Source organism: Callithrix jacchus, chromosome 2 (assembly GCF_049354715.1).
Source record: "Callithrix jacchus isolate 240 chromosome 2, calJac240_pri, whole genome shotgun sequence".
Taxonomy (NCBI): Eukaryota; Metazoa; Chordata; class Mammalia; order Primates; family Cebidae; genus Callithrix; species Callithrix jacchus.
The window spans coordinates 3,391,942-3,413,802 of NC_133503.1; the positions used below are offsets into that span (position 1 = coordinate 3,391,942).

The window sequence follows — 21,861 nt, forward strand, 5'->3', positions numbered from 1 at the left end:
TCAAGAGTTTGAGACCATCCTGGCCAACACGGTGAAACCCCTGTCTCTACTAAAAATACAAAAATTAGCTGGGTGTGGTGGTACATGCCTGTAGTCCCAGCTACTCAGGAGGCTGAGGCAGGAGAATCAGTTGAAAATGGGAGGCGGAGGTTGCAGTGAGCCAAGATTGTGTCCAGCCTGCCAACAGAGCAAGACTTCATCTCAAAAAACTAAAAAATAAAATTTATTATGAGAGATTCTGTTCTTTCAAATTGAGTGGAAATATCCTTTTGTTAAATGGAATGATGGTGACAGGAGACAGTGGTGTGATATTTGTTTTTATTGGCTGTACCTGGTGGAAATAAAGTCAGGCTGGGCCTGGTGGCTCACACCTGTAATCTCAGCACTTCAGGAGGCTGAGGAGGGCGGATCATGAGGTCAAGAGATCAAAACAATCCCGGCTAACATGGTGAAACCCTGTTTCTACTAAAAATACAAAAATTAGCTGGGCGTGGTAGCACACGCCTGTAATCCCAGATACTCGGGAAGCTGATGCAGAAGAATCACTTGAACCCAGGAGGCAGAGCCTGCAGTGAGCTGAGATCACGCCACTGCACTCTAGCCTGGCGATAGGGCGAGACTCCGTCTCACACACATCAAAAAAAAAAAAAAAAAATCAGCGTTTCTATTGCAGCCTCCTAATTTGGGGGAAGTATTTCTTTAGAAATCTAAAAATCTGGCCCTTTACATCATTATGGCCCCAAAATAACAGGGGACTTTACAGACAGGTAACATATGCCCCTCAAGATTCTCTCATTAACCTCTACCTTACTCTGTTTGGATTAGGACATTTGGGGATTGTGAAATGAGAATCAAGTTGAGTGTAAGCAATCCAAAACCATGACCTGACACTGGATCCTGGAGGACTTTCTTCAGAATCTTTTTCATCTGTTAACTTTCTCTGAGATCAAACTTTCTTTTCCTAAGGGTCACATCTTTGAGTACTGCTGCTACCTGGCAATCACTACTCAAAAGAAACTAACTTGAGGTGTCCAATACTCAGCTTTCATTTGAAGGCTCTCTCAGCTTGACAAAATAAAAACTTTGTTTTGTGTACCTACTTCCAAAAAAAATTAGTCTATGTATGTATATATGTGATTATACATGTACATATACATGTGTGATTTTCATCAGCCTGTTTATAAACTATTTTCAAAATAAGTTGACCTGTAAATTCATTTGTTAAATGAGTCGTTTATAAACTACTTGGTTTTTGCAAGTAGCTTATAAACAGGCTGATCAAACCGAACAAATTTCTTAAAATAATTTCACTATATAGATAGCAAGTAAGTTATTTACTCTTGTATTTTTACCTAATCTTTAACAAGCATCTAAGTGAAACTGTTTTATGTCCACAACTACACAATGAAACGCTTTCAGTCACAACATATTAAATTCACATTTAAAGCTATAAAGATAGCCAGTTACCCTTTAGCCTTACATGTTCTTATATATACTTTTAATATACTTCTTGATGTTTTATGATGCACACTCAGCTCTTGTAGGATATATAACTATGAGAATATTTAGAATATATGCTTATTAAGTGTTTCAAAACACTCTTCAAAAAAAAGTCAATTTTAAGAACTTAAGCATAAAGTACTCCTTCCACACCCCAATATTAAAAGGTCCATTTACTTTAGACTACTTGTTTCAAAAAAAAATTTAAATTGGTAATAATTCCGCTTAAATTCCATATTAACCTAGGATCAAAAGTTATTTTTAGTTCTTGTTTCTTAAATACTTGAAATGTGCTGCTGCATGATGTTTTCCTTATATATTTATTCATTGAATTAACTTCAGGAGGAATGTACTTATGAGTTTAAAAGTCCTTTCCCAAAGTGGAAATAACACAAAAATGTTTGCATAAAAGACACTCAATGGTTCGCAAGGGGATCTGAGAGTCTCATCAGCCTATTAACTTGGTTCTGAATACCCAACAAATGTGAGCTTTTTGTCACACCTATGTACTTTCCCCTGAAAACTGCCACTTACACTTTAAATGCATTTTGAAAATGTTTCATCTGCCCATGTGATAATTATTTCCCCTGTAAGAGCAAATGAGATAGAGTATCTGGTCCATGAGAAGGCTAAGTGGAAAGATCTGCTCCCTGAAGTTTGTAACCAATAACAAGACAAACACCAATGCTACCTTGCTCACATAATCAACAATACGTGAGTTGAAATAAACTAGTGAGCTGTACATTTCTGTCTACATGCCAATTTACCAAACAGGAGGGGAAGACATTGCTCAAACGTGACTACCGTTAACAAACAACTAGATATTTAGACATCGTCTCTATTAAAACCGTAACCTATCAATTCTGAAATAATTCCTTCGACTTTTGTTAATATCCCTAAAAAAAAAAACCAACAGCAGCCACCTTTAAAATGTAAATATCTCCCTTTTTCAAAGTAACCTGCCTAGAAAAATTTAATGCATTAAAATAACAGACAAACCAATTACAACATTCAAAAAAAAAAAAAAAAAAAAAAACACTAAAATGATCAGTAACACAAACCAATCGCTCCAGTCTAGCAAAGTGTGTGTTATGGGTATGCTATTATACTAATAAGCAACTACGTTTAAAAGTCCTCCCAATGCCTAAAACACCACCATACACATAACATTTGTCCTTTACTCCAATGAAGCTTAAACTCAGACCCAAACTCAGACCATTTCCCCCTCCTGGCACACTGAAATATACGAGGGGAAATCCAAGAAATCAGGGATGTTAAGAGCCGGTATCTTCTTCCAGAGTAGGGTCAAATTCGTGTTTGCCCGCAAATGTCACCGTCCCAGGAACTCTGCAAATTCTAACTAGCGCTGGAGTACAAACAGGGCCTGACCACGGAAACACCTGTCCCGGCACCAGGAAGACGCTGGGAAACGCAAGCCCCCTGAGTCCGCGCTAGCCCCAAAGCCTCGGCTGCAGCGAGGGGGGCACAAGAGGTGGCCGCTGGCCTCGCGGGTGCGGCGGACAGGGTCCCACACACCCCGTCCGCCTCCCCAGAACCAGGAAGCCTGTCAGGCCGGCCGGGACCCACCCTCCGCAGACCCTCGCGCTCCAGCCCAGCCCGGCCCCGGCCCGCCCGCCCCGGCCTCCCGGCTGCACTCTGCCACCTCATCCCTCCCCGGCGGCCTCGCGGCCCCGCCACCTCCACCGCGCGGCCTGGGTCGGGTCGCCCCCTAAACCCCGGGCAGGAGCGCCCGGCAGCCGCCCCCCGCCCGGCCTCGGACACCGTCCGCTCCCCAGCGGCCCGGTCCCCGCAGCCCCCAGGCCCGAGCTCCCGCCGCGCGCTCCCCACCCCCAGCCTCCGCCCTCGCCCCGCGCGGCCGCTCCCGGCCCACTCCCCCACGCCGGCTACCTGGAGGCAAGGGCGGCGGAGCACTTCACCCACGGCCCCAGGTCGCAGAGGGCCCGGTGCTCGGGGTCCCGCTCCTTCTCCCGCTCCACGTGGTAGGCGTAGATGGAGAGCAGGATCCCAGCAGCGCACACGGCGTACCGGGCCACCCGCTCCCACCGCGGCACCGACACTCTCAGCAGGACGGGCGCCGCCATCTTCGCCCCTCCGTCGCCGCCGCCGCCGCCGCCGCCGCCGCCTCCCTCCGCCTCCGCCTCAGCCGCCGCCGCCCGCCGGGGCCCGACCCAGCCGCCGCCGCCGCCGCCACCGCCGCCGCCGCCGCGCCCCATTGGCTCGGTCGCCTGCTCCGGGCCCCGCCCCCACAGGCGCGCGGCCCAACCGCCCCGAAAGGAGTGAGGCGGGCGGGGCGGGGACGGCGCGCGCGGGCGCGGAGGGAGGGGGCGGAGCGCGCAACCGCCGGGGAGGCCGGATCCGCCGGCGGAGACTGAGGCGTTGCAGCCGCGGAGCGCGAGGGGGGCGGGGCCCGGGTTGATGGGCGGGGCAGGGAGGGGCGGGGCCAGGAGGGAGGGATTTAGGGGAGCCTTGCAAAGAACATGTTGCAAGGATCCCACTGTGGGTGACTGTGTGAGCCCTCGGCCCCTCCCTCTGGGGATGGCAATCAGTTGCCGTCCTTTTTCCCTTTTTCGTCGTTATCACTTGATATTTCTTATCCAATCCAATCTTCCCTGGCCAAGGCTTGGAGCTCCTGAGCCACACTCCTATGACCTGATCTTCCCACCAGCACCTCCGGACACTTTGTGTTCAACTTGTGCAAAACTGTTTTTTTTAATGTGCAAAACTATGTTTTAAATTAAAAACCTATTTTTAAAACATGATTTATGGGCCGGGCGCGATGGCTCACGCCTGCAATCCCAACACTTTGGGAGGCTGAGGCAGGTGGATAACTTGAGGTTAGGAGTCCGAGACCAGCCTGGCTTACATGGTGAAACCCCCGTCTCTACTGAAAAAAAAAAATGATAATAATAAAAATTAGCCAGGCATGGTGGTGCGCGCCTGTAATCCCAGCTACTTGAGAGTCTGAGGCACAAGAATCACATGAACCCGGGAGGCAGAGGTTGAAGTGAGCAGAGATGGCACCACTGCACTCCATCCTGGGCCATAGAGGGTAAGTCTCAAAAAAAAAAAAAAAAAAAATTTACAAATGCCTTGCTTCTCTGTAAGTTGAATTTGAGGTGGCTTATAATTCATATCATATAGAAAATATAGATGAGCTAATAAAATTAGTACGAAGAAAAGGAAAGTCAGCATCAGGCATGGTGGCTCATGCCTGTAATCCCAGCACTTTGGGAGGCTAAGGCAGGCGGATCACCTGAGGTGACCAACATGGAGAAATCCTGTCTCTAATAAAAATACAAAATTAGCCAGGTGTGGTGGCGCATGCCTGTGATCCCAGATACTACTCGGGAGGCTGAGGCAGGAGAATCCCTTGAACCTGGGAGGCAGAGTTTGCAGTGAGCTGACATCGCGCCACTGCACTCCAGTCTGGGCAACAAGAGTGAAAGTGTCTTGTTTCAAAAAAAGAAAAAAGAAAAAAAAGTCAGAATAAAATGAAAGGCCAGGAATAAGAACACAGATAAGCAGGTCATAGGGGCTTACACAGTTATAAAATTGGGTCATACATTTGGCTCTGAGCTTCCTGGTGGCCAAAACTAAAAGGAAGACACATGTATATGCTCTTCTGACTGTCTCTAAGAAGAAACACAGTGTTCTCAGAGATTCTCAGTGTTTCCCTAGTTGCAGCTTTCAATTTTTCAGGGGCTTTATATAGTGATTTTGAGTAATAAGCAATATCCTTGTATTGGTTACTTATTGGTGGGTAAAAATTGCCCCAAATTTAGAGCTTACTAAACAACAAACTTTTTTTTCCTCACAGTTTCAGTGGGCTTGTGAATCTGGGTGAGGTTAGCTGTGGCCTCTGGCTCAGGCTCTCAGGAGGATACAGTCAAGCTGTCAGCCAGGGCCGCAGCTCTCTCCGGGCTTCACCATCCTTTTTCAAACTCACATCCACGGCTGCTGGGAGGCCTCAGGTCCTCTAAGGTTGTTGGCTGGAGACCTCAGTTCCTGTCCACTTGCACCTCTTCACAAGAAGCAGCTGGCTTGCCCCAGGGCTAGGGAGGAGAAAGAGGAAGAGAGAGAAAAAGAAAATGAGAGATCACAGTCCTTTTCTGTAACCTAATCCCAGAAGTGACATCCCATCACTTCTACGTATTCTATTACTACTTAGAAAATAGCACCTAGGTCCAGCCATGCATGATGGCTCACGCCTGTGATCCCAGAATTTTACGAGGCCGAGGTGGGTGGATTACCTGAGGTCAAGAGTTCAAGACCAGCCAGGCTCGGAGGCTCAGGCCTGTAATCCTAGCACTTTGGGAGGCCGAGGTGGGTGGATCACCTGAGGTCAGGGGTTCAAGACCAGTATGGCTATCATGGTAAATCCCCATCTTTATTTTATTTTATTTATTTATTACTTTTTTGGGGGACGGAGTTTCGCTCTTGTTACCCAGGCTAGAGTGCAATGGCGCGATCTCGGCTCACCGCAACCTCCGCCTCCTGGGTTCGGGCAATTCTCCTCCCTCAGCCTCCCGAGTAGCTGGGACTACAGGCACGCGCCACCATGCCCAGCTAATTTTTGTATTTTTAGTAGAGACAGGGTTTCACCATGTTGACCAGGATGGTCCCGATCTCTTGACCTCGTGATCCACCCACCTCGGCCTCCCAAAGTGCTGGGATTACAGGCGTGAGCCACCGCGCCCGGCCCGAAACCCCATCTTTAAAAAAAAAAAAAAACAGTTCAAGACCAGCCTGACCAATATGGTGAAACACCGTCGAGACTAAAAATACAAAAATTAGCTGGATGTAGTGGAATATGCCTGTCATCCCAGCTACTTGGGAAGCTGAGGCAGGAGAATAGCTTAAACTTTGGAAGTGGAGGCTGAAGTGAGCTGAAATCACACGGTTGCACTCCAGCCTGACCTAGAAGGTGAAACTCCATCTCGAAAAAAAAAAAGAAAGAAAACAAACAAGTCTCAGTAGTCTGTAGGTCCAGCCCATCCTCAAAGGAAGAGAATTACACAGGACATGAATATGAGGAGGCTGTTTACCACAGTCCTCAAGAACATCCTCACTCTGCCTGGGTGGTGTGGCTCACAACATTTTGAGAGGCTGAGGCAGGAGGATTGCTTGAGGCCAGCAGTTCAAGACCAGCCTGAGCAACATAGGGAGCTCTGGTCTCTGCAAAAAATATACAAAATTAGCCAGGTGTGGGGGTGCTTGCCTGTTGTTCCAGCTACTTGGGAGGCTGAGGGGGAAAGACTGATTGAGCCCAGGGGTCTTGGGACAGGGGTGTGGGTTGAGGCTGCAATGAGCCAATATTGCCCCACTGCACTCCCACCTGGATGACAGTGTGAGACCCTGACCTGAAAAAAAAAAATCCTTACTTCGCATCCCTAATGATTTTCATAAATCTAAGTGGACTCCTGCAGCTTTCCTTCTTACAGATTCCTTCATTTAGTTAAGGAGATCTGTTGATCATCTTGCTTGTTTTATGTATGCGGGAGGTTTACCCATGTTATTACAGACAGTGAATTATTTTTCATTACTGTGTAATAGACCATTATATTAGATATCCATAATTTTATTTGTCCATTCTACTGCTGTTGGAAATCTGGCTCATTTTTAGCTATCACGAATTAAGTTGCTATCAACATTCTACAAATGAATTTTGGTGAACATAAGCCCTCTTTTTCTTTTTTTTTAATTGGAGAGAGAGTTTTGCTCTTGTTGCCAAGGCTGGAGTGCAATGGTATAATCACGACTCCCTGCAACCTCTGCCTTCTGGGTTCAAGCGATTCTCTTGCCTCAGTCTCCCAAGTATCTGGGATTATGGTCATTCACCACCATGCTTGGCTAATTTTTTTTTTTTTTTTAGTAGGCATAGGGTTTCACCATGTTGGTCAGGCTGGTCTTGAACTCCTGACCTCAGGTGATCCACCCGCCTTGGCCTCCCAAAGTGCTGGGGTTATAGACGTGAGCCACCCTGCCCAGCCAGCATAAGGCCTCATTTCTGTTGGGAATATATCAGGGGTGGAATTGACGAGTTCGATAGTATTGATTGCATGTGTAAATACTGCCCCTGTCAATTCAGGTGCTCCAAGTGACAAGGTGCAGCAGCCTGCAGGCCCACGCAAGCATGAACATTAAAAAAAAATCTTGAATTTCTTCAAGAAAAATTCCAGGCACTTAGCCCTGCAAAGTCATTGAGCAATATATAAGCAAGAAGGTAATAATAGCTAGCAGCACAAGCGGCAAAGTCCCACTCTGGCCAGAAAAATGTGAAAAAGGGTTTGACAAATGTTGGGAAATGATAAGAGAAAGCGTGTGTGAAAGAGACAGAGAGATGGGAAATAAAACTAAAGAAAGAAACAGTGTAAAGAGAAAAGAGAGAGAAGCTTTTTCTTTTAAAAACTCAGGCAGGGCCAGGCGCGGTGGCTCAAGCCTGTAATCCCAGCACTTTGGGAGGCCGAGGCGGGTGGATCACGAGGTCAAGAGATCGAGACCATCCTAGTCAACATGGTGAAACCCCGTCTCTACTAAAAATGCAAAAAAAATTAGCTGGGCATGGTGGCGCATGCCTGTAATCCCAGCTACTCAGGAGGCTGAGGCAGGAGAATTGCCTGAACCCAGGAGGCGGAGGTTGCAGTGAGCCGAGATCGCGCCATTGCACTCCAGACTGGGTAGCAAGAACGAAACTCCGCCTCCAAAAAAAAAAAAAAAAAAAAAAAAAAACTCAGGCAGAACAACTAAGCCTTTCAAAAGGTTTAAAAAGGAAAACTATAAAGTAAAAGTGGAGGGAATTGTGGGAAGTAGAAAAGTTCCTGTGGTCCCAGCTCCATGGGAGGTTAACTGGGAGGACTGCTTGAGCCCAGGAGTTCAAGGCTGCAGTGAGCTATGATTGTGCCACTGCACTCCAGCCTGGATAACAAATTGAGACCCTGCCTTTAACACAGAAAGTCTGGGGTCAGATACAGCGGCTTGCGCCTATATTCCCAGCACTTTGGGTGGCTGAAGCAGGAGGGTGGCTTGAGCCCAGGAGTGTGAGAACAGCCTGGGCAACAGAGTGAGACTTTGCCTCTACAAAAGAAAGAAAGAAAAAGAAGACCAGGCACGGCGGCTTATGCCTTTAATCCCAGCACTTTGGGAGGCCAAGGCAGATGGATAATTTGAGGTCAGGAGGTTGAGACCAGCCTGATGAACATGGTGAAACGCTGTCTCTACTAATTAGCTGGGCATGGTGGGTTGTGCTTGTAATCCCAGCTACAGGTGTGCCCACAATGCTTGACTAATTTTCTTCAATTTCGTAGAGATGGGGTCTTGCTACATTGCCCAGGCTGGTCTCAAACTCCTGGGCTCTGGTAGTGTTGGAAATAGATGCTCGGTGCCGCAAAGAAAAATGAGCACTGAGACAAAGGGTCTTTCGGCAACACAATTTTTACTTCCCGGACTGCAGGAAGGGCACTCCCGGTAGCCATTGTGCCAGGAGAGAACAACGAACAAAGGAGAAACCGGGCGAGCTGATCCCAGTTCCATTCCATATTTGATGTGCAAGAGATTTATAGGAAAAAAAAAAAAGCCTGTGAAGAATGAAGGAAAAGGGGAGCAAGAATAAGCATGGATGGGCCGGGTGCAGTGGCTCACGCCTGTAATCCCAGCACTTAGTGAGGCCAAGGTAGGCAAATCACCTGAGGTCCAGACTTTGAGACCAGCCTGGACAACATGGCAAAACCCCATCTCTACTAAAAATATAAAAATTAGCCTGTTGTGGTGGCAGGCATCTGTAATCCCAGCTACTTGGGAGGCTGAGGCAGGAAAATCGCTTAAACTCAGGAGGGGGAGGTTACAGTGACCGGAGATCACACCACTGCACTGCAGCCTGGGTGACAGAATGAGTGAGACTCCATCTCAAAAATAATAATAATAAAATTAAAAAAAAATTTGTAAAAGGCATGGTTGGACAGAGTGGCTCATGCCTATAATCTCAGCACTATGAGAAGCCAAGGCAGGAGGATCACTTGAAGCCAGGAGTTCAAGATCAGCCTGGGCAACATGGTGAGAGACCCTATCTCTACAAAAAAATAATATAGTTAGCTGGGCATAGTGGTATGTTTCTGCACTCCTAGCTACACGGGAGGCCAAGATGGGAGGATTGCTTGAGCCCAGAAGGTGGAGGCTGCAGTGAGCCATGATCGAGCCGCTGCACTCCAAATCCTAGCTAAAATTAAAAATAAAATGAATATTCATGGGAGTGTACTGAATACAATGCAGGTCTGACAATTGTTTGAGAGCTCTGCAGAGGGCTCAGAGCACACTGTCCACATAGGAGCTGTTTGTAAGGCAGGAATAGCCTGAATCTGGAATCCCTGGCATGCAGGTGCAGCCTGGGAAAAGCGCGCCTCAGCATGAAGCCTCTGTGGGCCCAAGTGTGTAGCTGATGGAGTGTCTTGCTGCAGTAGCCTCCTTTTTTTTTTTTTGAGACAGAGTCTCACTCTGTCGCCCAGGCTGGAGTGTGGTGGCACGATCTTGGCTCACTGCAACCTCTGCCTCCCAGGTTCAAGCGATTCTCCTGCCTCAGCCTCTCAAGTAGCTGGGACTACAGGCGCACACCACCACACTTGGTTAATTTTTGTATTTTTAGTAGAAGTGGTGTTTCACCGTGTTGGCCAGGCTGGTCTCAAACCCCTGATCTCAAGTGATCCATCTGCCTTGGCCTCTCAAAGTGCTGGGATCATAGGCATGAGCCACCATGCCTGGCCCCAATATATATTTTTAATGAATGGACACTCAAAAAATGTTAGCTATTAGTTCTTTGTGCAAACAATAGGCCCACAGCAAGTATCTTTTCCCAAATAAAAAGGAAGTCCTCACACAGAGATTATTTCACCACTCCAGAAAAAAAAAAGATGAAAGCTTTTAAAAGAGTGTTTTGTACACTGGACATGGTGGCTCATGCCTGTAATCCCAGCACTTTGGGAGGCCAAGGCAGGCAGATCACCTGGAGTCAGGAGTTCGAGACCAGCCTGACCAACATGGAGAAACCCCGTCTCTATTAAAAATGCAAAATTAGCCGGGTGGGGTGGTGCATGCCTGTAATCCCAGCTACTCAAGGGGCTGAGGCAGGAAAATTGCTTGAACCCAGGAGGCAGAGTTTTCAGTGAGCTGAGATTGTGCCACTGCACTCCAGCCTGGGCAACAAGAGGTGAAACTCCATCTCAAAAAAAAAAGAGTGTTTTGTGGTGGAGCACAGTGGCTCATGCCTGTAATCCCAATGCTTTGGGAGGCCAATGTGGGAGGATCACTTGAGGCCAGGAGTTACAAACCAGCCTGGGCAACATAGCAAGACCCTATCTCTACAAAAAATAAAAATACAAAATTAGCCAGGCATGGTGGCACACACTGTAGCCCTAGCTATTCAGGGTGCCGAGGCAGAAGGACTGCTTGAACTGAGGAGTTCAGAGCTATAGTGAGTATGATCACGCCACTGCACTCCAGCCTGGGTGACAGAGTAACACCATGTTTCTTCAAAGAAATAATGGCCGTCGCCTTTCAAGGACTCAGAAGTAGGGTTTTGGCCTAGGTAACCGGGCAGAGATGTGGTTCGAGATACTCCCCGGACTCGCCGCCATGGGCGTGTGCTTGCTTATTTCAGGACTGTCTACTGCGTACATCCACAGGTTCATAACGGCGGCAAGGAAAAAAGGGTTGCTCATGTTTAGTATCCATGGAATTTGATGGAAAGAGATAGGCGCATCTCTGGAGCTGATCTTTACTATAAGTCAAAGGGTTTGGAGAACATTGATTAAAGAAGCATTTTCCTGATTGATGAAAAAATAACTCAGTTACGGTCATCTACCCCTGCTAGAAGATTATACAGTATATTATGTAGCATGCAGCGTGTTATGTGGTGCTTATTAAAAATAAAATGAAAAAAATAATAAATTTAAAAAAAGAAATAATGAATGACATGGTGTTTTGCCCTCTGTTCTCTGAAGTCCTCCTGCTTTCCCGAGCATGTCAGCGTCCATGAGCAGGAGCATGCAGTTCACCTGACTCAGCATCCCACGTCCTCCTCAGCTCTGATGACCTTTGCTCCCACTCCCCTCAAGCTGCCACATGAACAGCTCTTGTGATCTTTTGGACGACTAGATTTCTGAAATCTTCAACATTCTTTTTACTTGCCCTCTGTGGCAGATTATATTTTCCAAGGTGGCTGCAACAAGTTCTGCCATCCCATGTGCTCTTACTTTTTTTTTTAATTTTTAATTATTTATTTATTTTTTGAGACTGGAGTCTCACTCTGTCACCCAGGCTGGAGTGCAATGGTGTGATCTCGGCTCACTGCAATCTCTGATTCCAGGGTTTAAGTGAATTTCCTGTCTCAGCCTCCTGAGTAGCTGGGATTACAGGTACCCACAACCATGCCCGGCTAATTTTTGTATTTTTAGTAGAGACGGGTTTTTGCCATGTTGCCCTGGCTGGTCTCAAACTCCTGACCTCAAGTGATCCGCTCACCTCAGCCTCCCAAAGTGCTGGGATTACAGATGTGAGCCACCATGCCTAGCCTAATTTTTACATTTAAAAAATAGGAAACAGTAGAAACTGTGGATTAGTTGATGGAGGAGGAGGGAGAAGGGATGTGGGTTGAAAACTACCTATTGTGTGCTGTGCTCACTACCTGGGTGCAAAATACCCTTATAACAAAACTCATATGTACCCCTTGTATCTAACACAACAGTTGAGAGCCGGTGCAATGGCTCACACCTGTAATCCCAGCACTTTGGGAGGCCAAGGTGGGTGGATCACTTGAGCTCAAGAGTTCAAGACCAGCCTGGGCAATGTGACAACAACTTGTCCCTACAAAAAATACAAAAATTAGCCAGGTGTGGTGTCACATGCCTGTAATCCCAGCTACTCAGAAAGCAAAGGCAGGAGAATCACTTGAACCCTGCAGACAGAGGCTTCGATGAGCCAAGATGATGCCATTGTACTGAAACTTCATCTAAAAAAAAAAAAAAAAATTAGCCAGGCATGGTGGTGAGTACCTGTAGTACCAGCTACTCAGCAGGCTGAAGTGAGGGTTGCTTGAGCCCAGGAGGTCAAGGCTACAGTGAGCCATAATCACATCACCGCACTCCAGCCTGGGTGACAGAGTGAGATCCTGTGTCAAAAATAATAATAAAAGTTAAATTTTTTTTTGAGAGAGAGTTGGCCGGGCGTGGTGGCTCACGCCTGTAATCCAAGCACTTTAGAGGCCAAGGCGGGTGGATCACCTGAGGTCAGGAGTTCAAGACCAGCCTGACCAACATGGTGAAACCCTATCTTTTTATTTAAAAAAATAATAAAAAGGGGCCGGGCATGGTGGCTCAAGCCTGTAATCCCAGCACTTTGGGAGACCAAGGCAGGTAGATCATGAGGTCAAGAGATCGAGACCATCCTGGTCAACATGCTGAAACCCCGTCTCTACTAAAGATACAAAAAATTAGCTGGGCATGGTGGTGCGTGCCTGTAATCCCAGCTACTCAGGAGGCTGAGGCAGGAGAACTGCCTGAACCCAGGAGGCGGAGGTTGCGGTGAGCCGAGATTGCGCCATTGCACTCCAGCCTGGGTAACAAGAGCGAAACTCCGTCTCAAAAAAATAATAATAATAATAATAAATAAAAAAAATAAAAAAAGAGAGAGTCTTGCTCTGCCACCCAGGCTGGAGTGCAGTGACATAATCTTGGCTCACTGCAACCTCTGCCTCCTGGGTTCAAGTGACTCTTCTGCCTTAGTCTCCTGAGTAGCTGGGATTACAGGCATGCACCACCAGGCTTGGCTAATTTTTGTATTTTTAGTGGAAACGAGTTTCATCCTGTTGGTCAGACTGATCTCAAACTCCTGACCTCAAGTGATCTGCCTGCCTCAGGCTCCCACAGTGCTGGGATTACAGGCGTGAGCCATAGTGCTTGGCCAAAAGTCGAATTTCTTTTTCTTCCCCCAAGATGGAGTCTTAGTCTATCACCCCGGCTGGAGTGCAGTGGCCCGATCCTGGCTCACTGCAACATCTGCCTCCTGGGTTCAAGTGATTCTCCTGCCTCAGCCTCCTGAGTAGCTGGGAGTACAGGTGCACATCACCACAGGCCAGCTAATTTTTGTATTTTTAGTAGAGACAAGGTTTTGCCATATTCTCAGGCTGGTCTTGAACTCCCAACCTCAGTTGATCTACCTGGCTCGGCCTCCAAAAATGTTGGGATTACAGGCGTGAGCCACCGCACCCAGCCAGTTGAATTGTTTAATAAATAAAACCGAAAAAATGATCTCTTTAGAGGGTACACGTACAGGTTTTCTTACTGTGGAGCGCCGAGGTCTGGACTTTGAGTGTATGACCAAACAGTGAACATTGTACTCAATAGGGGAATATTCGCCCCTCACCCTCTTCCCATCTTTTGGAGTCTTCAATGTCTATTTTTCCTTCTGTGTACCTATTGTTTAACCTCCACGAATGAGAACAGTATTTCGCTTTGTTTCTGAATTATTTCCTGAGTATAATGGCCTCCAGTTCTATCCACACTGCTGGAAAAGACATGATCTCATTCTTTTTGTGGCTGAGTCTCGTTCCACGGTGTATATGTGCCACATTTTCTTTATCCAGTCATCCGCTGATGGACACGTAGGTTGATTCCATATCTTTGCTACTATGAACAGTGCTGTGATAAACACATGACTACACGTGCTTTTTGACACTTTGATTTCTTTCCCTTTGGGTAGATACCCAGCAGTGAGATTGCTGGTTGAATGGCAGTTCTATTTTTAGTTCTGTGGGAAGTCTCCGTACTGTTTTTCGTAATGGTTGTACTAATTTACATTCCTACAAACGGTGTATAAGCATTCCTTTTTCTCTGCATCCTCACCAACATGTGTTGCTTTCTGACTTCTAATTTTTATTGAGATGGGGGTGGGGTGTCTCATAATGTTGCCCAGGCTGGTCTCAAAGTTCTGATCTAAGTGATCTGCCCACTTTGGCCTCCCAAAGTACAGGGTTACAGGTACAAACCAGCATATGTGTCTGTTTTCTGACTTTTTACTAATAGCATGTGCTGGCTGCAGTGGCTCATGCCTGTAATCCCAGCACTCTGGGGGGCATAGGTGGGCAGATCACCTGAGGTCAGGAGTTTGAGACCAGTCTGGGCAACATGGTGAAACCCCATCTATACTAAAACTACAAAAATTAGCTGGGCATGGTGGCAGGCACCTGTAATCCCAGCTACTTGGGAAGCTGAGGCAGGAGAATTGCTTGAACCTGGGAGGCAGAAATTGCAGTGAGTCAAGATTGTGCCATGGCCCTCCAGTGTGGGTGACAGAGCAAGACTTTCTCTCTCTCTCTTTTTTTTTGAGACAGAGTTTCCCTCTTGTTGCCCAGGCTGGAGTGCAGTGCCATGGTCTTGGCTCACCAAAACCTCTGCCTCCCAGGTTCCAGGAATTCTCCTGCCTCTCCCAAGTAGCTGGGATTAGAGGCATGGGCCACCAAGCTTAGCTAATTTTGTATTTTTTAGTAGAGATGGGGTTTCTCCATGTTGGTCAGGCTGGTCTTGAATTCCCGACCTCAGGCGATCTGCCTGCGATGGCCTCCCAAAGTGCTGCAATTACAGCGTGAGCTACCACACCTGGCCCCAAGTCTCCCTCTTTAATAATAATAATAATAATGAGGCCGGGCGCGGTGCCTCAAGCCTGTAATCCCAGCACTTTGGGAGGCCGAGGCGGGTGGATCATGAGGTCAACAGATCGAGACCATCCTGGTCAACATGGTGAAACCCCATCTCTACTAAAAATACAAAAAATTAGCTGGGCATGGTGGTGCGTGCCTGTAATCCCAGCTACTCAGGAGGCCGAGGCAGGAGAATTGCCTGAACCCAGGAGGCGGAGGTTGCGGTGAGCCGAGATCGCGCCATTGCACTCCAGCCTGGGTAACAAGAGTGAAACTCCATCTCAAAAAATAATAATAATGATAAAAATAGTATGTGCTTCTTCCAATATGACCTTAACATTGCTTCATGATGAGGTCAGGTCTGTGCTCCTTCCCTTTGAATTTGAGAAGGTCTGTGACTGGCAGAAGTGATTCAAGGTATGTCATAAGAGGTGACACCATTTGTCCGTGGTCTTCCCGGGATGCTTGCTCTTTCACCCAGTCGCCATGCTGTGTGGAAGCCCAGATCACAGGGAGAGGCCACATTTTGATCTTCCAATCCACAGTCCCAGCGCAGGTTTCAGGAGACGGTCAACATCAGTTGCCAGACAGGAGACTGAAGAAGGCTTTGCGATGACTCCAGCCCCAGCACTGCAACAGCATGAGAGACCCTGAGTGAAAATCACCTGCCTGAACCCAGTCAACTCCCAGACCACGAAAAAAAAGAAACCAGATTGTTATTTTAAGTGCCCACAGTTTTGGGGTTATAAATTATGCAGTAAGAGTAACTCCAATATCCTCCTTTCCTTCTAGCTTTTCCAATCCCTTACTCACCAAATCTAGTCTATCTTAAAAGACCTTCTCTGCCTTAATCACCATTTTCCCCATAGACCCGGCGAGAGGTAGGCTGGGTTTTCTTCTTACTCTTCGTGGCCACTCATAAACCATTTCTTCTCCTTCTTCTTCTCATTTTTCTTCTTTTTTTCTTTTTTTTTTCTCGATTCTGTCACCCAGACTGTAGTGCAGTAGTGTGATCTCAGCTCACTGCAACCTCCGCCTCCCAGGTTCAAGCAATTCTCCTGCCTCAGCCTCCTGAGTAGCTGGGATTACAGGTGCCTGTCACTGCACCTGGCTAATTTTTGTACTTTTATTAGAGACAGGGTTTTACTGTCTTGGCCCAGCTGGTCTTGAACTTCTGATTTCTGGTGATCCACCCGCCTCAGCCTCCCAAAGTGCTAGGATTACAGGCATGAACCACTGTGCTCAGCCAGATTCTTCCTCTACTTCTTCTTTCTCCTTTTCTTCCCTCTTCTTCTACTTCCCCTTCCTTCTCTTCTTCTTCTTCTTCCTCTTCCTCCTCCTCCTCCTCCTTCTGCTTCTCCTTCTTTTTCTTTTTCTTCTTCTTCCTCTTCCTCCTCCTCTTTCTCTTTGACAGGGTCTCACCTCCCCAGCTTCATGCGATTCTCCCACCTCAGCCTCCTGAGTAGATGAGACCACAGGTGCATGCCACCATACCTGTTTGGTTTCTTTTTTTTTGAGACAGAGTTTTGCTCTTGTTACCCAGGCTGGAGTGCAATGGCACGATCTTGGCTCACCGCAACCTCCGCCTTCTGGGTTCAAGCAATTCTCCTGCCTCAGCCTCCCAAATAGCTGGGACTACAGGCACGCACCACCATGTCCAGCTAATTTTTGTATTGTTAGTAGAGACGGGGTTTCACCTTGTTGACCAGGATGGTCTCGATCTCTTGACCTCGTGATCCACCCACCTCAGCCTCCCGAAGTACTGGGATTACAGGCGTGAACCACCGCGCCCGGCCCGGCTTTCCCTTGTTTTATTATTTAGTTGGTGATTTTTTTTTTTTTTTAATTTTTTTGTCCCCCACAAATCCCCCTTAGTTGGTGATCTTTTCCAATTTAATTAGTCCCACTGATAGAGAAATTTTTAGAAGAGGCCTCTTTGGGTTAAGAACAATGCTCTTTCTTTCTAGTTGCTCTAGGGAAGAGGAAGAAGAAGACAAAAAACAAAGCTCATTTTAAGAAACATTTAGCCATGAGTAGAACACAGCACAATGAAAACTTTCTCTTTAATATAAGAAATATATTTTGGGGCTGGGATCAGTGGCTTACGCCTGTAATCCCAGCACTTTGGGAGGCCGAGGCGGGTGGATCACGAGGTCAAGAAATCGAGACCATCCTGGTCAACATGGTGAAACCCCATCTCTACTAAAAATACAAAAAATTAGCTGGGCACGGTGGTGCGTGCCTGTAATCCCAGCTACTCAGGAGGCTGAGGCAGGAGAATTGCCTGAACCCAGGAGGCGGAGGTTGCGGTGAGCCGAGATCGCGCCATTGCACTCCAGCCTGGGCAACAAGAGCGAAACTCCGTCTCAAAAAAAAAAAAAAAAAAGGGAAAAGAAAAGAAATATATTTTGGCCTGTGGGGTGGCTCATGCCTATAATCCAAACATTTTGGGAGGCCAAGGCGGGCAGATCACCTGAGGTCAGGAGTTTGAGACCAGCTTGGCCAACATGATGAAACCCCGTCTCTACTGAAAATACAAAATTAGCCAGGCACTGTGATGGCTGCCTATAATCGCAGCTACTCCGGAGGCTGAGGCAGGAGAATTGCTTGAACCCTGGAGAGGTGGAGGTTGCAGTGAGCTGAGATAGCGCCACTGCACTCCAGCCTGGGTGACAGAGCAAGACTCCATCTCAGAAAAGAAATAAGTATATTTCACTAAAGCACATTTAACGCAGGCAAATTTTGAGCATCAGAGAAATTGGTCCAGATTCCAGAGACGCAGTGTTGCGTTGGTTGCAAGAGTGGTTCAGGACCCCAGCTTTACCTCATTAATAGCTGCCCATGCCTAGCAAGGTACTTAACCCCCTTTGCCTCAGTATCTTCTCCATAAAATGGGGATGGCAGTAATACAGTGGTCCATGCCTCAGAGGGTTTGACGAGGATCAAGTGGTGGGCACATAGTGCTAAGTAAATGCTCTAGCTATTATCTTTATTCTTGTCTCTATGAGTGAAAGAAAAATCCAACACTGGATCAGATTAAATTCTTCCAGAAGCAATGGCTTAAAATAAACTGCTATTCAAAACCTAAAATTATCATGTTGGGGTAAAGCTATCTAAAATTTAACTAATCTATATTCCAGTAATTCCACAAGATAAATAAATATGTGTACTTACTTAGAAGAACATTTAACAACTGCATTTAAATGTAGATTCTTGGCCAGGCATGACGGCTTACACTTGTAATACCAGAACTTTGGGAGGATGAGGCAGGTGGATCACCTGAGGTCAGGAGTTCAAGACCAGTCTGGCCAACATGGTGAAACCCGTTTCTACTAAAAATAAAAACATTAGCTGGGCATGATGACAGGCACCCTGCAATCCCAGCTACTCAAGAGGCTGAGGCCAGATAATTGCTTGAACCCAAGAAGTGGAGGGTGCGGTGAGCTGAGATTATACCACTGCACTCTGGCCTGGGCAACAGAGTGAGACTCCATCTCAAAAAAAGCAGAAAAAACATAAAAAAAAAAACCAGAAAAATAAATGTAGCTTCTTGGGCTTTGTTTAATATATGATTACCACCAGCAGAGAGACCTAAGAATTTTTTTTTTTTTTTTTTGAGACGGAGTCTTGCTCTGTCACCAGGCTGTAGTGCAGTGGCAATATCTCAGCTCACTGCATCCTGCCACCTGAGTTCAAGCAATTCCCCTACCTCAGCCTCCTGAGTAGCTGGGACTACAGGCATGAGGCACCACACCCAACTAATTTTTTAAAAAATTTTTAGATGGGGTTTCAGCATGTTGGCCAGGATGGTCTTGAACTTCTGACCTCGTGATCCACCTGCCTTGGCCTTCCAAAGTGTTAGGATTACAGGTGTGAGCCACCATGCCTGGCAAGAATGTGTATTTTTATCAAGCCCTGGAGTAACCTTTATGATAAGGCAAACTCAGGTAATAACATTGATTGAAGGGTTGCTGAGTGCATATGTTCCAGGTTAAAATGTTATTGGATATAGAGCAGCTATTCCCCCACTTTTTTTTTTTTTTTTTCTTTTTTGAGATGGAGTCTTGCTCTGTAGCCCAGGCTGGAGTGCAGTGGTGTGATCTCAGCTCACTGCAACCTCCACTTCCCAGGTCCTGATTCAAGCAATTCTCCTACCTCAGTCTCTCAAGTAGCTGGGATTATAGGCACGAACCACCATGCCAAGCTAATTTTTGTATTTTTATTTTTTTAGTAGAGATGGGGTTTCACCATGTTGGCCAGTCTGGTCTTGAACTCCTGACCTTGTGATCCTCTGCTTCGGCCTCCCAAAGTGCTGGGATTACAGGTGTGAGCCACCATGCCCAGCCTATTCTCAAATTCTAATGTGCTTAAGAATCACAAGGAAAGTTGTTAAAAATTAGATATCCAGAGATTTAGACATTCAGATTCAGAGCTCTGGGAAACACTCAAAAATCAGCGATGTTAACCAGTTTCTTCTCTCCAGGGTGAATCATTCAGAGGCACTTGTCTTCATCCATTCTGTGCTGCTGTAATTGAATTACCTCACGCTGCTGACAAAGACATACCTGAGGCTGGGTAATTTACTTAAAAAAGAGGTTTAATGGACTCACGGTTCAGCATGGCTGGGGAGGCCTCACAATCATGATGGAAGGCAAAGGAAGACCAAAGGCACATCTTACATGGTGGCAGGCAAGAAAGTGTGTGCAGGGGAACTGCCCTTTTATAAAACCATCAGATCTCATGAGACATATTCACTATCATGAGAATAGCATGGGAAAAACTAGCTCCCATGATTCATTTACCTTCTACTGGGTCTCTCCCATAACATGGGGGGATTATGGGAGCTAAAAGTTAAGATGAAATTTGGGTGGGGACACAGCCAAACCATATCATTGGTTTTTCCCGAGGTTCCCCCATATAAGTCAATATCCATGCAGATGGATACTTGTGACAAAGGGCACCACTGAGGTCCAGACACTGAGCACACTGAAGTCCCAGCTCCTACCTTGCCAGGATCCCAAGTCCCACCTGCCAGGACCTCTGCTCAACCACCTCTCTGTTCAGGAGGTGCCCGTATATTCAAGAGAGAGTTTTCTTTTTTTCTTTTTTTTTTGAGACAGAGTTTCACTCTTGTTCCCCAGGCTGGAGTGCAATGGCACGATCTCGGCTCACCGCAACCTCTGCCTCCTGGGTTCAGGCAATTCTATTGCCTCAGCCTCCTGAGTAGCTGGGACTACAGGCGCACACCACCATGACCAGCTAATTTTTTGTATTTTTAGTAGAAATGGGGTTTTACCATGTTGACCAGGATGGTCTCAATCTCTTGACCTTGTGATCCACCCGCCTTGGCCTCCCAAAGTGCTGGGATTACAGGCTTGAGCCACCACGCCTGGCCAAGAGAGAGTTTTCATATATTTTTTTTTTTTTTGAGACGGAGTCTTGCTCTGTTACCCAGGCTAGACTGCAGTGGCATGGTCTCGGCTCACTGCAACCTCCACCAACCAGGTTCAAGTAATTCTCCTGCCTCAGCCTCCTGAGTAGCTGGGATTATAGGTGCCTGCCACCATGCCTGGCTAATTTTTTGTATTTTGAGATGGGACTTTTTGCCATGTTGGCCAGGCTGATCTCGAACTCCCAACCTCAAATGATCCACCCGCCTTGGCCTCCTAAAGTGCTGAAATTACAGATGTGAGCCACCATGCCTGGCCAAGATTAGGCCTAATTTCTAAAGTAACCAGAAGGATAGAATATGTTTCTGCAATTATTAGTCTTTTTTTTTTTAGACAGGGTCTCACTCTGTCACCCAGTCTGGAGTGCCCAGGCATGGTCATGGCTCACTAAAGCCTCAACCTCTTGAGCTCAAGTGATCTTCCTGCCTCAGCCTTCCAAGAGCTGGGACTACATGTATGCACCATCATGCCCAGATAATTTTTTAGTTCTTACAGAGACAGGCTCATCCTGTTTCCCAGACTGGTTTTGAACTCTTGGTCTCAAAGAGATCCTCTGACTTTGGCTTCCCAAAATGCCGGGGTCACAGGCATGAGCCACCACACCTGGCCTCACGTGTTAGGATGTATAAAACACCAAAGATCTTTTGAAGGAGCTGAACAAACCAGTAATTCCTACAGAAAAAAGTAGTGGGAGCGTCTACTACAACCAAAACCAGGCATCGAAGTCAGCAGTTAAACATTGCAGGGTGGGCACAGTGGCTCGCAGTTGTAATCTTCACACTTTAAAGGCCCAGGCAGGAGGACCGTTTGAGCCCTGGGAAGCAGAGGTTGCAGTGAGCCATGATCATGCCGCTGTGTTCCAGCTGGAAGACACAGTGAAACCCTGTCTCAAAAATAAATAAATAAACACAGAACCAGTGCTCGCTTGGCAGCACATATACTAAAATTGGCATGACATGGAGAAGATGAGCATGGTCCCGGTGAAAGGAAGACATACAAATTCACGAAGCATTCCATATTTTAAAAAAAATTTTCAGAACCAAGAAAATAAATGTATTAAAAGAAAGGGAAGACCCTGGTGATTCCTTTGATATTAGAAAATATCGGCCAGGCCCAGTGGCTCATGCCTGTAATCCCAGCACTGTGGGAGGCCGAGGTGGGTGGATCACTTGAAGTCAGGATGTTTGAGACCAGCCTGGCTAACATAGT

General features: G+C 46.8%; 1 protein-coding gene, 1 long non-coding RNA gene, 1 other non-coding gene and 1 pseudogene across 4 annotated transcripts in view; 2 read left to right on the top strand and 2 right to left on the bottom strand.

The window, feature by feature from the left end:
- VKORC1L1 (vitamin K epoxide reductase complex subunit 1L1) overlaps window positions 1–3,716 on the bottom strand; it is an 84,758-nt gene extending 81,042 nt beyond the window's left edge. For both annotated transcript variants that reach the window (XM_035291966.3, XM_054252467.2), the window contains exon 1: window positions 3,409–3,716. In XM_035291966.3, the coding sequence (XP_035147857.3) occupies window positions 3,409–3,602 (194 nt within the window). In that variant the 5' untranslated portion in view covers window positions 3,603–3,716. The remainder of the gene's footprint in view (window positions 1–3,408) is intronic.
- Window positions 3,717–11,093: 7,377 nt separating this feature from the next.
- LOC108588770 (NADH dehydrogenase [ubiquinone] 1 alpha subcomplex subunit 1-like) lies at window positions 11,094–11,471 on the top strand (annotated as a pseudogene).
- A 4,063-nt stretch (window positions 11,472–15,534) lies between these two features.
- The window catches only part of LOC118151640 (uncharacterized), a 65,519-nt gene continuing 59,192 nt past the window's right edge, over window positions 15,535–21,861 (bottom strand). The window contains exon 8 of the long non-coding RNA XR_013528559.1: window positions 15,535–15,832. This is a non-coding gene — a long non-coding RNA (uncharacterized LOC118151640). The remainder of the gene's footprint in view (window positions 15,833–21,861) is intronic.
- On the top strand, window positions 21,570–21,675 carry LOC118151857 (U6 spliceosomal RNA). The gene has a single exon (XR_004740262.1). It is a non-coding gene; the product is annotated as a U6 spliceosomal RNA (small nuclear RNA).